The following is a 13,609-nucleotide window of genomic DNA, read 5'->3' as shown; positions in this document are numbered from 1 at the left end:
ACACAAATTTCACCCACGGCCAGAAACTCATCAAGTTGACCTGCACTTCAACCAATTTGCTTCAAGGCCAGGGTAAGTTGACACCCTCTCATACCCCTTTTATTTTTCTCTCCCTGCTTCACCACCCCTTCTGGGCTATCCCTCCACTTCCACTCTCATAAAGTAAAACTTCCCGTAAGAATTGCGAAACGCCATCGAATGCTTGGCTGGAACGAGAAAACCGTTGCCACCATTACCCAGTCTATGCAAACCCGAAGTACTCACTGCCAGCCGTCACTGCAGTATACAGGCGCTGGCGTAAGGTCTCGTAATTTTCATACTCAGGAAGATCAAGCTCTGTGGATAAAGGTTAGCCTTCGGTTATCCGGACAGCCATGCCGTAAAAGGACAGAGGTTACTTACGGTTAAAACATGTGTGAGAGCTGGGAAGGCGATCCTTGTTGCCATAGTCACGATGGATATTGAACCGGCTCACGCCGTTCATACCCTCGAGCTCCTTGAAACCATTTAGAGGGACCTTGCTGGTGCCGGTCACAAATTGCAGGAGCTTGGCTCGCTCTTCCTTGTCGAACGAGCGGACAGCCCGCCAGAACCACTGGATTTGCGACGAGGAGGCCGAGTAGTTGTGGTACTCGGTGTTGTTCTTCCACTCGTCCACATCGATCTCAGGCAGACCGGAAATTAAGAGTTCCAGTTCCTGCTCGTTGAAAATGGAGATCAGGTCTGGGGGAATAATCTCGTGGAATCCTGATGAATCTTGGGTTAGTTTCTGATCGACAGACTGAGGATTGGGGGACGGAATGCGATTCGTACCTTTCAGGAAATTATCCAGCTGTTCTCGGACCGACTCGACTAGACGGTACTCGACTACACGCTGGACATACTCCTCCTTGTTCTCCTGGGTGACCGGGATGTTATAACCATCAGGAATCAGGTCGATCACCTGCTTCTCGCCGAAATCATCCGTCTCAATGGCGAAAGCCTCGGTGATGATGTCGGTGATGTCGTTTTCCAGCATCCACAGCAGAGATTTGTAGTAGTCAAGGTCAAGCGTTTCCATGTCCTTGATAGACACAGCCCGACCGAGAATACATTTGTAGACTGCGCGACTGAAGTGGCAGTCCAGGACCCGGCCTTCGTACAAGGCCTTGCCGATGATTCGCCCAATAAATTTGAAGAACATCAAATGCTCCGAGTTGACGCCGCTAAGACGGTTGGGGTGGAAAGTTGTCCGGTCGGCTGCGACGGGGATGAACAAAGCGTAGTTAGGGTTGAACATGCCACGCGCAAGAACTTGGAACCATTCTCTGGTCACACCGCCGGCATCGACACCTTCCTCTCCGTGGAACCGCACATTGAGTTTGCCATATTTCAGCTCATCCGCACTCTTGAAATACAGGGACTTGAAGGAGTCGAGGAAGACCTGGTCTCTCCGCACAGAAAGCTGAAGGGGAGGATGGGGCTGGCGGGGCTCGGCACCACGGGAGTGTACACGGCGAGTGAAGTAGTTGCGCTTGTTGTCGAATTCCAGGACCTTTGGGTTCTTGACCAACAGGGAGAATGTGCCGCTCATTAATCTGGGGTTTTGACGGACAAGTTCATTGAGAATCTTACGATGCTCCTCGGTGAACTTAAAGAAGAGATTCTCCATGCTGAGACCAGACTCAGGCGGGTTGCTGCTTGCCGACAGCTCCCGGCTGCTTCGAGACAGTGGCTGGTCCTTGAGCGTGGTGTTCTTGCAGACAACCATCAAAGCCTCGATCAAAGGCAGGAGAATGGTGGCCACATTCAACATGTTCTCCTTTTGCCGAATGACGGTCAAGCAGTCGCTCAACTTGGTCCACAGAGGCCCAAAGGTGGCGCTCTCATACAGCTTCTTGAGCACGTCCTCCTTGGGCGCGGATTCGGGCTCACTGCCCTTGGACTTGTCCACTCGAGTGGGGTCGAACAGATAATCAAGCGCCGTCAGAACACGCAGCAGCTTTGCTTGGTCAGAGCTGGCCGGCGAGAACTTGGCCAGAGCTAAGCCCTGCATGTCGGTGCCGGTCTTAGCATGGTGGATATGAGGAAGAAGCTCCTCCAAGTCCGCCAGAATCGTGTCGCTAAGGCGCTGTGCTTGGCCAACCAACTCGTTGCCGATGATATCTCGGGCACCAGGAATTGCAGAAAGGTTGTTGATCGTAGAAAGAGTATCTCGGAATGTCTTTCCGTTGCACTCGCGAGCAGCCAGAATGTGAACCACCAAACGGAAGCTGTGATCGGGAACGACGGGAGGCTCAATAGCCCTTCTCTTGCGTTTCTCGTCCTCGACAGGCTGCTTGGCATCTCCGGGTTTCTTGGGTTCGGCAGAGGTGGTCTCTTCGCCTTCTGCGGCGCCTTCTGGATCTTGGGTCTCAGTGTTCTCCACAGTGGGCAATGGAGCGTCCGTCATGGCTGTGTCGGTACCGGATTCGATGGTTTGAATAGACTGGTCCCCAGGCTGCTGCTCCTCTTGCGCTTCCTCGGCCTTTTTGCCTTTCTCTTCCTCTTGTTTCTCCTTCTCGCGGCGAAGAAGAACGGTGAGCGGTTGAGTGATGCTGCTGAGGAGACTAGACAGCTGCTCCATGCAGTTAGGGCTTTCCATGATCAACTTTCGGTCAAGGAGAGACAGCAGGGCGTTGAGAGCAAACTTGTTGGCGCGGTTTTCTTTGCTTTTGCCCTTGCGGAGTGCCTTCAGTTTGAGAGCGGATGCCGAATCATGCTCCGTCAAGAAGTACCAAGCAATGTGGGGGTTGAACTGGGACAGGAAGGAGAGGGTGCCCAGACACTGTTGCACCACCATCATCGGGGTTACTTCGCTGCTAACGTTCGAGGACGTGTGAAGAAAGACATTCCGCTTGACAGACTGCGGGGTTTTCTGTGCCCCGGGAACCTTCGCACGAAGCGAGAGATGCGAGAAGCTGCGTTCAATGGCAGAGGCATCCACGCTACCATCCTGTAAGACAGACAGGAGAAGGCTGATAACCTCGCCCCGGTTCTGGCGGTTTTCGCAAACATTGTGTAGGATGTCATTCAACTGGTGACGTGCGTTGCCCTGGAGTGGCATGAACATCAAACGAAGGAGCGTTGCAACACCGGCTTTGTCGAGCATTTGAACAATTTGGCGTCTTTGCTGTTTCTTTGGCTCCTGGTCTTCGACCGGCTCATGTCTCTGCCGGTGATCCAATCCACCAATATCTCCAAACTGTGCCATGCGTCGGCCACCCAGAGCGCGTGCCTCCGATAGGTACTCGGGGCCCAAGGTTGCAAGAACTTCCTCCGGTTGATCAGCCAAGACAGCCTGTCGCAGAGAAGGATCCAAGGTCGCCAGGAAGCTAGCGGCATCCATGTCTTCAGCATGAGCAGGAGCACCACCTGCCGTAGCCTGTCGGCGAGCACTTTCGCGCTCTCGCCGGCGCCGATCGGCTGCCTCCTGCTGCAAAAGTTCTTCACGGATCTCTGTAGGCAATGCCTCCAGGAATTCTTGGTTGATCTCCGTAGGCTCCTCACCGGCGGCAGCGGCCTGAGATCGCTGTTCGGCGAGCTGCTGCATGATCACTTCTTCCCGCAGTTCTTCAGGCAGGGCCTCCAGATACTCAGGATCTATCTCCAATCCTGTAATGTCGAGTTGGCGACCTCTGATGGTTGTGTGAACACGGGGGACCGGCTCAGCAGGTTCGGGCTGAGCAGATGGACCAGCCGCTTCAGCTGCGGCGTCAGTCTGTTGGATATCTTCCATGGGCTCGTCGACAGTCCCGGCAGCTTGCCGCTCAGCTTCCTGCTGCTCTCTCTCGGCTTGACGCCTGGCAATCTCCTTTTCCTCCTTCTGCTTGCGCTCGCGCTCTTCCTCCTCTCTGGCAATACGGTCCTGGCGCTCTTTTTCGGCCCGCTCTTCCTGGATACGCTTGCGTTCCTCCTCCATCTGCTTCTGGCGCTGCTTCTCGTCTTCAATGGCAGGGGGGAACCAGGACCTTCAAGAGAGAGTTGACCACACGTTGGGTTTTCTCCACATACGTACTGCTGAACAGGATGCGAGCTTCCTCTTGCCAGCGGTTTCTGGTCGTAGACAGGGAAAATTTCACAGCATTTTGAGGGTCATCTCGACTGCGAGGAGGCGGTCCCTGGTTCCGAGGCGTTCCGAACATATCCTGGATGCGGTTGGGGAGGATAGCTCTCCTGTCAACATGAACGTGGATACCGTCAGGGCGAGTGACTACTCCAAAGCCTGGGGCATTCTGTCCACCAATAGCTTGCATGATGGCGTTCATGAAGCTAACTGGGCTGTCCATTGCAATGACTCGACCACCGGTCGTCGGTTCCATGGCGTTGCCCCATTCCGACACGGGTTCGGCACCAGGTGCACGGAGAGGGTCAGGAATATCAGGAACACGATCATTGCGCATTAACAGGGGGTTGGTTCCATCGTCATTGCCTCGCGAGGGAATCTGAGTTCTGTGAACACGGGGGTAAGGTTGAATTGGAACCAGACCACCGTGACGACCAGGCATGATTTCAGTGACGGCGGCCCAAGCTGGTGGACCGCCACGGATACGGTGATGGTGGTGTCCCCGAGGCGGCGGAGCTTCATCGCCATCCCATCCCCAAGGCTCGAGAAGGTCCTCGTCTAGAAATACTAATTAGCACTCACTCCCAGGAAGAACAGGAAAGATCCATTTCACCTTCCATCTCATCATAGGAGCCCTGGTCATCATCGAAATCATCGATTTCCTCTTCGAGCTCATCGATCTCGTCTTCATCGTCTAAGTTGGTTTAGTTGGTGAACAAGGCTTTCAGGTAAATATGGTAAAACTTACCCCCTTCTTCGTTCAATTCATCAAGGATTTCGTCATGGATATCGCCTCCCAGGCTATCGCCGTGCATGTCACCGGCATCACCAGCAGCCTCGTTGAGAGCACGGAACAAGTCATCGATGCGATGATGGTGACCGTCATGCTGCTGATTGGATTGTCTGATGTCGGCCAATTCATCCTCGAACTGGTTCATCATTTCAGCCTCTTCATCGTCCTCGGTCATTTCTTCACTTTCCCATTCATCGTCATGCCCTTCTTCAAGGCTTTCGTTGTCTCGATCCCCGGTGATTTCTCCGGCATATATGTCATCGTCTTCCATGTCGGAATGATCGTTGTCGTCGTCTTCGTCATCATCCTCTCCATCGTCCTCGTCCTCGACGATAACTTCAACAGAATCACCTGGAAGACCTTCGATCGGGCCCATGCCTTCGACCTCTTCATCACTCACGACTTCGCCGTCATCTTCAGGGACCTCTTCATCGTAGTCCATCTCATCGTCGTATTCGTCATCATACATTTCATCGTCTTCTTCTCCCGATTCTTCGGTGCTGGTTTCTTCCTCATGACGAGGTTCCAGCATTCCCAGAGTGGAATGACGGAAAAGGTCTGGTGTCTCTTCACGCTCATCCTCCATGTCAGAGACAGATGTTGCTGACGAAATTTCATCTTGGTCTGTTTCGCCCAGAGTAGAAATATCGGAGTTCTCGCTGAGGATCACAGCTGTTTGTGTGAGTTTGTTCAGTGGGCGAAGAATGTATTTGATGACACGCTTGGATGACGGGAAGTTCAGGTCAACATCGGCAACTGAAGCAGTGAGGGCCGGAATGAAGTGCTTTTCAAACATGGTCTTCGCAAGTTGCCTCGTGGAAGAAGGGAAGCCTGCATCATTGGAGTAAGAGTAACCGCTGAGCATCTTGTCGAAGAGGTCGGCAAGAGACATGAGCTTCGAATACTTGGCATCCAGTGATTCATTTGACGCTTGTGCATCCTTGTATGACCGTAGGGCATGCTCCAGCACAAATCTGCGGACAAACGCAAGCTCCGGCTCATCCTCTTCATTGCGCTTTTGCTCACCACGGCGTCTGCCAAGACCACCGAACTCGCCGGTCTTGGTGCAAAGAGCCACAAGAACCTGCATTGTCCACGTCGACGTGATGCTGCGCTTCTTGAACGCCAGAGATTCATCATGCTCCATAGTGCCAACAGGAACAAGCACGTTGAGCAAGTAGTTTAGAATACCAGACCGTGGCTTTGAAGGTGTTGTGGCAAGAGGATCAGCCTTTCGCGAGAAGTTGATAAACTCGATCTTTGTTCGGTTGTACGAAGAAAGGAGCTCTGTCAAACACTGGAGGAGGAAGCACCGGTAGATGTAGATCACATGGTCCTCTGCTTTGAATGGAGGCTTCTCTCCTTTTTTGGATCCACGGACTTGGGAACCAACTCCGCTGGATACTGGAGGCGTGGGTTCATCGGTGGACATCTCAACATCCGCTTGAGACTCGGTTTGACTGGAAGTAGGCTGGTCCGCCGTTTCAGCTAGAGATTCCTTGTCATCGACATCCTTGTAGGACAAAAGTTCAGAGAGCAAATAGTGGATGACCCCATCCGGATTCTCTACCACGGGCGCCTTAAGTTCAGCGCCCTTGCCCTGAGCCTTGTCCTTGTCCTCTGGTGCTGGCGCTGGCGCCTCATCGGTCGAAGATTCATTTTTGTTGGCCTCCTGTTCATTCTTAGATTGACGGTGGCGCGAGGAGCGATCTTTGTCAGCCCTCAAACCAAGGACCTGCGGTCGCTGGTGGGTGTCGTATCGCAGCAATCTCAGCTTCTCGTTGGTTACTTCCACAAAAATTTCAGGAGCTCGAAGCACAAGGTGGTACATCTGTCGCACGTAGCCAGTGGTGTCGATCTGGCGAGAAGACTTGGATTCGAAGTTGGCGACGATCTCACTTCTCATGATTTGCCGAACAGTAGCTTCATCCTCAACAATGTGCCGGAGGATCAGCATGAAGGCACTCTGGAGTTTGTCGTTCGTGGCACTCGCTAGCTGCTTAACCATGACGAAGAGGCGTTGCAGATTTCTTTTTTCACCGAAACGCGCCGCAATGCTGCGTTGACGAGTGAGAATGACAAGAACACGGCACATAGACAGTGCCAGAGCGTCATCCTTGCCTACACGAGGTAGAATTTCGAGAAGGGCCTCGAAAAGCTGGGTCTTTTCATCAAGAGAGACAAGAGGCTCTTCAAGACGTGCTGGGTCCTCTCCACCAGAATTCGGATCATCAAGGCTTGGTGGTGTCCAGCTGATTTGGGGTGGCTGGGTATCATCAGACAGCAGTTTCTCAAGGATGAGCAGCACATGCCCAACCCAGGGGAAGAATTCATTGGCAGACTTCTCAGGTGTGGGGAGCTTGATAAACCCAAGGAAAGTTGAAAAGCAATCCTTGAGCTCCTCGAGGGTGGCATTGTACATGTCACGATCTTGGAGGACCAGAGCAAGGATGTGCGCATAAGCAGCAATCTTTTTGCCGGCAGTTTGGAAATTCTCCATCTGTAAAGAAACAAGTGATTGGACCAAGGTCTCCCCAATGTCTCGCCGGAAGCTCTCAGGCTCACGATGCTTCTTGATGGCGGACGAGATGAAGTCAGCGAGCTCGAAAGAGACGTCATGGTGGACATTCAGGACATCCAGGCACCGCTCAATCAGATTCGATCTGACCTTCTCCCTTTCGGCATCCAAGTCTTCGACGGTCACCATCTGATGGCGTCTGACTGGCTCGGAGTTGGTCGGTTCGGACGAGCCTTCCTGGGGGTTACGGTTCTGGGGGCGATCCTGGTTCGACGATTCGCCTTGGCCATCGTTTTCAGTATCTTCATTGTCATGGAGGACATGATCAAGGGCTCTGGCAAAGGGATCAGGAATGTCGGGATCCATCTCTCTCCCATGTCCCTGCTCTTGGCGCATCGCATCGTCCACGGGACGTCCGGTTGCTTGTGCTAGAAGCATGGCAAGGGCAGAGCGTTCCAAGAAACCCCCGTTGTTGAACGGAGGTGCATCCCCTAGAGTGTCTTCAGGCGCCTCTCCACCAGAAGCACTTTCAGTGGATCCAGTCTGGATATCATCAGGGGCAGGAGGGAGCCTGGGTGGGGCTCGTAACCACTTCTGTGCTTTGCAGTACTCCTCTGCAGCACTCAAAAGGTTGTTGCAGCGATAAAGAGCCTCCTTGTTCAGATCTGTGTCTTTGAACCCCTTTTCAACCAAAGAAGCCTCCCGGTCCTTGTTTACCACGAAGGTGTTCTTCGGCATTTCTGTCAAGGCAGGCGCGGTATCCGATTTATGAGCAGCTCCGGTCTCATACTCGCCATCCAGCGATGATCGTAAGATATCAACTAGGCACTTGACGACCGGGCTCGACGACTGAGTAACGAAATCTGAATTCCACATGTCCAGAGCCATGGGCAGGATTTCCATGCGAAGATCCACCAAAAACTGGCCCGGCTGAAAGTAATCAGGGCGGTCTCGGTCTCGTTCATGGTGACTAGTCAGGGCCTGTGTTTGACCGGATTCAACGATGCTCTTGCCTGAAGCAAGTTCCGAGAACAAGGCGAGGATGATCTTGACTCCGCCATAAGCTGACGCAAGCCGAGCGGTAAGTTCCTTGTCGGCATCGGGAGCGGTTGCAGCAGGTGTAAGATCCTTGACTTCGTGCATGAAGACGTCACAGATATCTTTCAAGACTTTCAGTCCGTTGTTCCTCTTGAATGCGATGAGAACCAGAGTCAAATAATTCGGGTGAGGACGATCAGTGGCAACTATATCAATGGTTAGCACATGCATCTCGATCAAAACTGTGAATATCCACCAGGACTAACCTTCGTAGAGGAGATGAGAAAACGATGAAAGTATGACGATGAGATAGGCGAATCGGTGCTTGGGACTATCGCTTGAATTGGGCGGGCTGAACTGCAATTGGCGGAGAACAGTCTCAGCGATAGCATCAGCCACCATGCCAGCACTTTGCTTCTGCTTTGGAGGGTCCATTCGTCTCTTGCCGATGAGCCCGAGGCCGAGGTTATGGAAGAAACCAGTGATTGAAGATGGCAGAGCGCTCAAGAGATAACGAATCGTCTGGGCATTCTTGAAAGCAGCACTTCGTTCGGTCAGTTTCGTATCGTCGTTTCCGGAATCTTGAGTTGCTTGAGGCTGAGTATCAGGCGCACCAGTGCCTCCCTGTTGAGACGCGGTGGAATCTTCTGAAGGCTGTGGAGGAAGGATTCCAAAACCGGCCACCTCATTGGGCCGTTCGGGACCAGGTTTCCCAGTGGATGCTTTGGTGGCTTGCATCCATTTCTCTGGTATGTTCTTCTCGAGCATAATTTCCTCCCATACGCATGCAGCAAGAAGGTTTCCCAACGACGAAACAAGGGTACAGTATAGGTCGGTGAGATTGACATGTGGGAAAAGAGGAAGTTGCTGGGAAGCCCGGGTTTGGTACAAAGGCATGGCGTAGACTTCACGAAGGAGGTCTGTAAGGAGGAGAATAGCGTTCAAGTGCTTCGCAAAAAATGTCCCATGATCAGAGGCAGGCGTTGGCTTCGGCGCCGGTTCTTTGGAATCTGCCGGCCTCACTAATGGTGTAAAGAATCCCGAGTCGTTGGGTGCAGACCAAAAAGTCGAGAGGTTGTTGACTGCTGACTGGGCCCGGTGCACTAGAGATGGCACCACCAGGTGAGGCTTAGTTTCTGCAAGCATATGCACAAGGACAGTAAGCTCCTGGTTGGCGTCTGTGTTGTGGAAATCAAACGACAGGCTCTGAAGAGTCGCGAAATCCAAAACAAACTCCGTTCCCCCGGAGTGGATAAAAGATGTGCAATTTGGCTGGTTCTCAAAGAAAGCACCCAGAAAGCGTATAGCTGGGAAGAGGTAATCCGTAGCCGTGAGTCCATGCTCATCCTGGTCTTGGGGTTCAAGAATGCCATTTTGTGAGGGAAGGACCCGGTTTAAGTCACCAATAACAAGCTTCCCGCCATTCGGGAGAGCATCGGAATTCAACTGGGGAACGCCAATGGATGCGGGATCCGTGACTGATACTTCAGCGGCCGCTCCGATTTCCCGGAACAGAGAGAAGACATCGCCAGAGAGATTGAGCTTGCCCTGAGAATCTTCGGTCCACATCTTTGTACCCAATCCCAGTTCCCATGCCTTGATTTTCCCGAGCATGCTGACTCGAGCAGCCATGACAATGACAGCAGACATTATGGATGTCTTCAATGCCGGATGGTGCCGAACAAGTTCGTCAAATGTCGTACCCAGGGAGCGAATCAAGTTAGGGTCATCTTTCAAGCACTTGACATGCTCTGGGTTTTCAAAAATTTCAAAGAAACTTTCGAGCGCATCGGAAGACTGGAAAAGGTCCAAGCCAGAGGAATTGAGGCAAATGGCCCCAAACGCAGAAGGGATACACGCGAGAGCGTCGGCTGCGGGAATGATACCAGGTGCAAGAGGCGTGTTTTGCGGTCTCACGAGGACGTACTCACGGCCCTCTTTCTTCCTCTCGATGGATGAAGTAGGCTCGGCGGGGGAGGTTGGGAAGAAGGTTCACCTTCAGTCTCGGGGCCCTCCGGCTCCACCGCAGGCGGCTTCTCTGGTGCTTTGAGTTCGCGGCCCATCACAGCAGCAAGGAGACTTCTGCTGAGACCAGCTTCGGCAATGACAGCGTAGCTAGTCGGCTCATTGTGAATGAAGCTACTGAGAATGTTGACAGCGTTGCTCCAAACATGCGAGCCGAACACTCGCGCGTTTTCAAAAACCAGTCGCAAAGAAGTCAGCAGCTGAGGCGAGTCAATCAGGTTTCGCAGCACACGGTCGAACCCGCCGCCGTTATGTTGCATGATATGATTGACGAAACGGAACATCCAGCGCAGTGTCTGCTGTTGGAAGTAGGGTATCTGGTAATCAATTGATGGGTTCTTGTACTGAGAAGGGAATCCTGATCCTTGGGAAACTTTCTCAAAGGCAGTCTTCGTCTCGTAGTCAATCAGATCAGACATGGCATCAAATCCCCTCGCTGCTGTCAAGGTCCCGAGTGCATCTCGAACCGCGTGTACGAAAGTGTCGAGGAACTCCATGATTCGCGAGTACACTCGGCGAGCCTTGTCGGTTCGGAGGTTAAGGATATCCACAAACATGGGGATCAGGCCTGCAGCAACCAGTGTCTCTGGCGTACGTGAACTCGAGCTTGGAAGAGTTCGCAAGAGCGCAAGCAGGGCATCACGCCACTCATCATAGTAGAGATTGTCTGCGCTGTCGTTTTCTGCACCTAGCTCGTTGACCACTTTACGAGTGAGGAACATGAGCACACCATGGTTGACATTGACACTCAGAGCGGCGCAAACATCCACAGCACGGGACTTGTGTTTTGCCAGCGCATCAAGTGCTTGGATTGCAAAAGTCTGTACTGTTCTTGAGACTTCAAGGTCACCACTCGCGCCGAGATGAACAATTTCAGCCAGTTGATAGGTGAGCTGGAGACGCTTCGGCTGCTCCATGTCGTACTGAAGAACCTTCTGTTGGAATGCACTCTCCGGGTGGACATAGGCCAAGTTGGTCACTGCAAGAATTCTGATTGCAAGGATCTGTTCCCGTGTAGCACGCGACGTCGCCAGGCCTTGGGCGACGCGAACTTTGTGCAGAAGTTCGTACTTCGATTCCAGAGGCAGATGGGGCAGATTAGTCGCAAGAAGATTTTCCGCTTGAGCAAAGGACACTTTCGAGTAGGGAAGATCCAAGATTTTCCCGCTTCGAGATGCCTCATCCGCCTTCCCACTCGTGTTGTTTCCAGCGGGAGAATCATCTGTATTCGATCCACGACTAAGTCGAGGAGTAGGGTGAGTTGCGCTCCGCCGCAGTGGAGTAGGCGTGGACGGGGCGTTAGAGCCATGCTCCGTCTGGCCGAACTCTGAGGTCGTCCTCGTCTGGTCGGATGAGCCAGAGGGATAGTAGAGCACACGGACATTGCCCCATTCATCCCAGCCATCATTGTCGCGCACAAGAGAAGCCAGCTCATTTGCATTGAGCTTAGTCTGGGCTGCTTTCTCTTTCCCTTTGGCAGAGACGGCCGGGGACGCCGGAAGAGGTGCTTTGGTAGCAACGAACGGGCGGGGGAAAGGTGCGGCGATCTTTTGCAATTTTTCCAGATCGATGTTGTAGTGAGTTGCCAGCATCGCCTGTTGGTGAGAGCCCCGTTGGCGGGAGTGGTACCTTTGGGCCAGGCAAAGGGCCAGGCGCAGAGTGGATTGGAGAAGAGACAGCGATGTGGTATTCAAGAGGTCACCCAAGCGTTCACTGCTGTTGTATAGACTGCGGTTGCCACATTTCTCTAGCAGAAGACGCGAGAAATCAAGGATGGCTTCCACAAGCTCTCTATCTCCGTCAGGGCCATACCCCAAAGAGTTCAGCTTGGCATCGACACCCTCTGCAGGCCTTTTCGATTCATCTTCGGTGTATGCATTCTCAAGAGCACTCCTGGTAAATGAATTTGTCTGTGGGCCAATGTTCAGGTAGTATTTCTCGATAACGGAGGCCAGAATCTCATCAAACCGGTCCAGGACATTAATCCAGTGATAGAGGTCACCTCGAGGGAAGGGCCATAGCTTGGGGAATGTGCTGAGAAGTGAAGGAAGCTCTGGAACGGGAAGACTGGTCGCGCGCGCAATGAAATCTGCCAGAAAAGGCGACTGTAGCAAGAGAGAAAAATTTTAGTTGGGCTGCACACGAGCCCGTAGGGCAGATAACTTACGATCGTTGCCTCGTGCTTTTGGCTAGCCACCTTCTTAATTCTCCCCATGATGGCGATCAGACAAGCAGTCAACCATGAGGAGGTTGAGAAATTCCAGGATGGGGTCTCCTAGGGGAGGGTGGGTTGGGGAGGTCGTGAAGACCGGATCGCGGAGAAAGCGCGAAGATGCCTTATGACGTTTTTGGTACTCTCCGGCCTCAACAAAAACCGAATCAACACCACGTGGGAGATGAGTGATGAAGACTATGTGGTGACGATTATTTGAGTCAATGGGATGCTAGATTGAATCTATCATCCAAGGAATAGAAACTCGAAGGCTTCCAGACAGCTAAAGTTCGAAAGATGAAGGATCGTGAGGTATCAGCGGTCAGCCGTCAAAGTGTCAGGGAAAACGGTGCAGGTCGTTGGCCCTAAAGTGTTGACGATGGAGGGGAAGGGGAGAAAAAAGGAGAAAAGGTTTGGGAAGGAAGCGGATGGGCGGATGGAGGAAAGAGGGGGATGAGAGATCGAAGAAAAAAGCGACCTGGAAGATTCGTGAACTGGAGCTGTCTTGCCGGCAGTAGACAAGGGCGGAGCCTGCGTGGTTCCCCGCTGAGGCGGTAAGGCGTCACGGCATCACTTTTGGGGGCCTGAGGCGGTGTTTCTTTCAACACAATACGCTTGATTGCCAATACATGGGAGGTTGCAAAGTTGTTAACAAACGATGAAATGAGACATGTTTGGCATACAAAATGTGGAGTATATAGCCCTCCAAGGTAAAGGCTCAACTTCAAGAGAGGAATTCATGAACATTTAGGGCAAGTAGGGCTATGGCATATAGTAGATACTGGAAGACTCTAACAAGCTAAATTCAAGATGCTATATCCCTACCCTGTAAGGATATTGGTATTGGCCTCTGGTATTTGATTCTTTATTAAATGTTGTATCTTAGCTAGTGTTGTGCTATATATCTGGGACCTAGCCAGTGGATACTTGGAGGTTGGA

General features: G+C 52.5%; 1 protein-coding gene across 1 annotated transcript; it reads right to left on the bottom strand.

Moving 5' to 3' along the window:
* Positions 1–241: 241 nt before the first annotated feature.
* tom1 (E3 ubiquitin-protein ligase TOM1) lies at positions 242–12,673 on the bottom strand (the record flags this gene model as incomplete). Its single annotated transcript, XM_056654463.1, has 8 exons — positions 242–336; positions 403–3,989; positions 4,033–4,642; positions 4,698–4,778; positions 4,833–8,639; positions 8,700–10,370; positions 10,430–12,563; positions 12,626–12,673. 8 exons carry the CDS (start codon positions 12,671–12,673, stop codon positions 242–244), a joined length of 12,033 nt encoding a protein of 4,010 aa, XP_056512490.1.
* Positions 12,674–13,609: the final 936 nt, after the last annotated feature.

The sequence above is a fragment of the Penicillium alfredii genome (assembly GCF_028826965.1).
Source record: "Penicillium alfredii strain IBT 34128 chromosome Unknown utg000005l_segment0_segment0, whole genome shotgun sequence".
NCBI classification, from domain to species: Eukaryota; Fungi; Ascomycota; class Eurotiomycetes; order Eurotiales; family Aspergillaceae; genus Penicillium; species Penicillium alfredii.
Note: the sequence above shows the minus strand (reverse complement) of the source record. Positions and strands in the feature narration are given on the sequence as shown.